This window comes from Myotis davidii, unplaced genomic scaffold, assembly GCF_000327345.1.
Source record: "Myotis davidii unplaced genomic scaffold, ASM32734v1 scaffold1915, whole genome shotgun sequence".
NCBI lineage: Eukaryota > Metazoa > Chordata > Mammalia > Chiroptera > Vespertilionidae > Myotis > Myotis davidii.
In genome coordinates, this window is record NW_006286237.1 from 757,456 (window position 1) to 757,974 (window position 519).

Sequence of the window (519 nt, forward strand, 5' to 3'; positions counted from 1 at the left end):
CTGTGCATGGGAAGGGGCGAGCGCCCGAGCCTTCGGGGGGTGGGAACCCGCCACACAGCCAGCCTGTCACCCGACAACCACAAACGGCTCTTACGGAAAAAATACAAAAGGTGTCAAAAATTTTTTTAGTTTTTTTTCTTTTTTCCAAAGAGTTCTGGAAAACGATCCATTCGGAATAGAAATAGCACCGAGTACAGGCTGGTCTGGCCCAGTCCTGTGGCTTTGCCGGGGAACAGCCGCGGGCCCGCCCGGTGGGTCCGGAATGGCACCGGGCGGCTATTTCCCCGCGCAGCGCGCACAGACGTAGTCCTCCATCGCCGCCGTCTCTGGGGAGACGCCAACACAGACCTGATGGAACCACTGGTTGCAGCTGCCATCACACTGGACCCAGTCCACCTGGTTACAAAGAGCAGGGAGACGGGTGTTCAGAGGAGAACGGGCGCGTCCGGCAGGCCCCTCAGAGCGTCCAGGCCGGCGCCGCCGCGGCCGCCCCACCACGGGGACAGAGCCACTCTTCGG

The 519-nt window shown here is 61.3% G+C and overlaps 1 protein-coding gene across 1 annotated transcript in view; it reads right to left on the reverse strand.

Annotated features, from left to right (window-relative positions):
• Positions 1-106: 106 nt before the first annotated feature.
• KDM5B (lysine (K)-specific demethylase 5B) overlaps positions 107-519 on the reverse strand; it is a 41,576-nt gene continuing 41,163 nt past the window's right edge. Inside the window, 1 exon segment of the mRNA XM_015559884.1 lies at positions 107-396. Within this exon segment, the coding sequence (XP_015415370.1) occupies positions 277-396 (120 nt within the window). The 3' untranslated portion in view covers positions 107-276.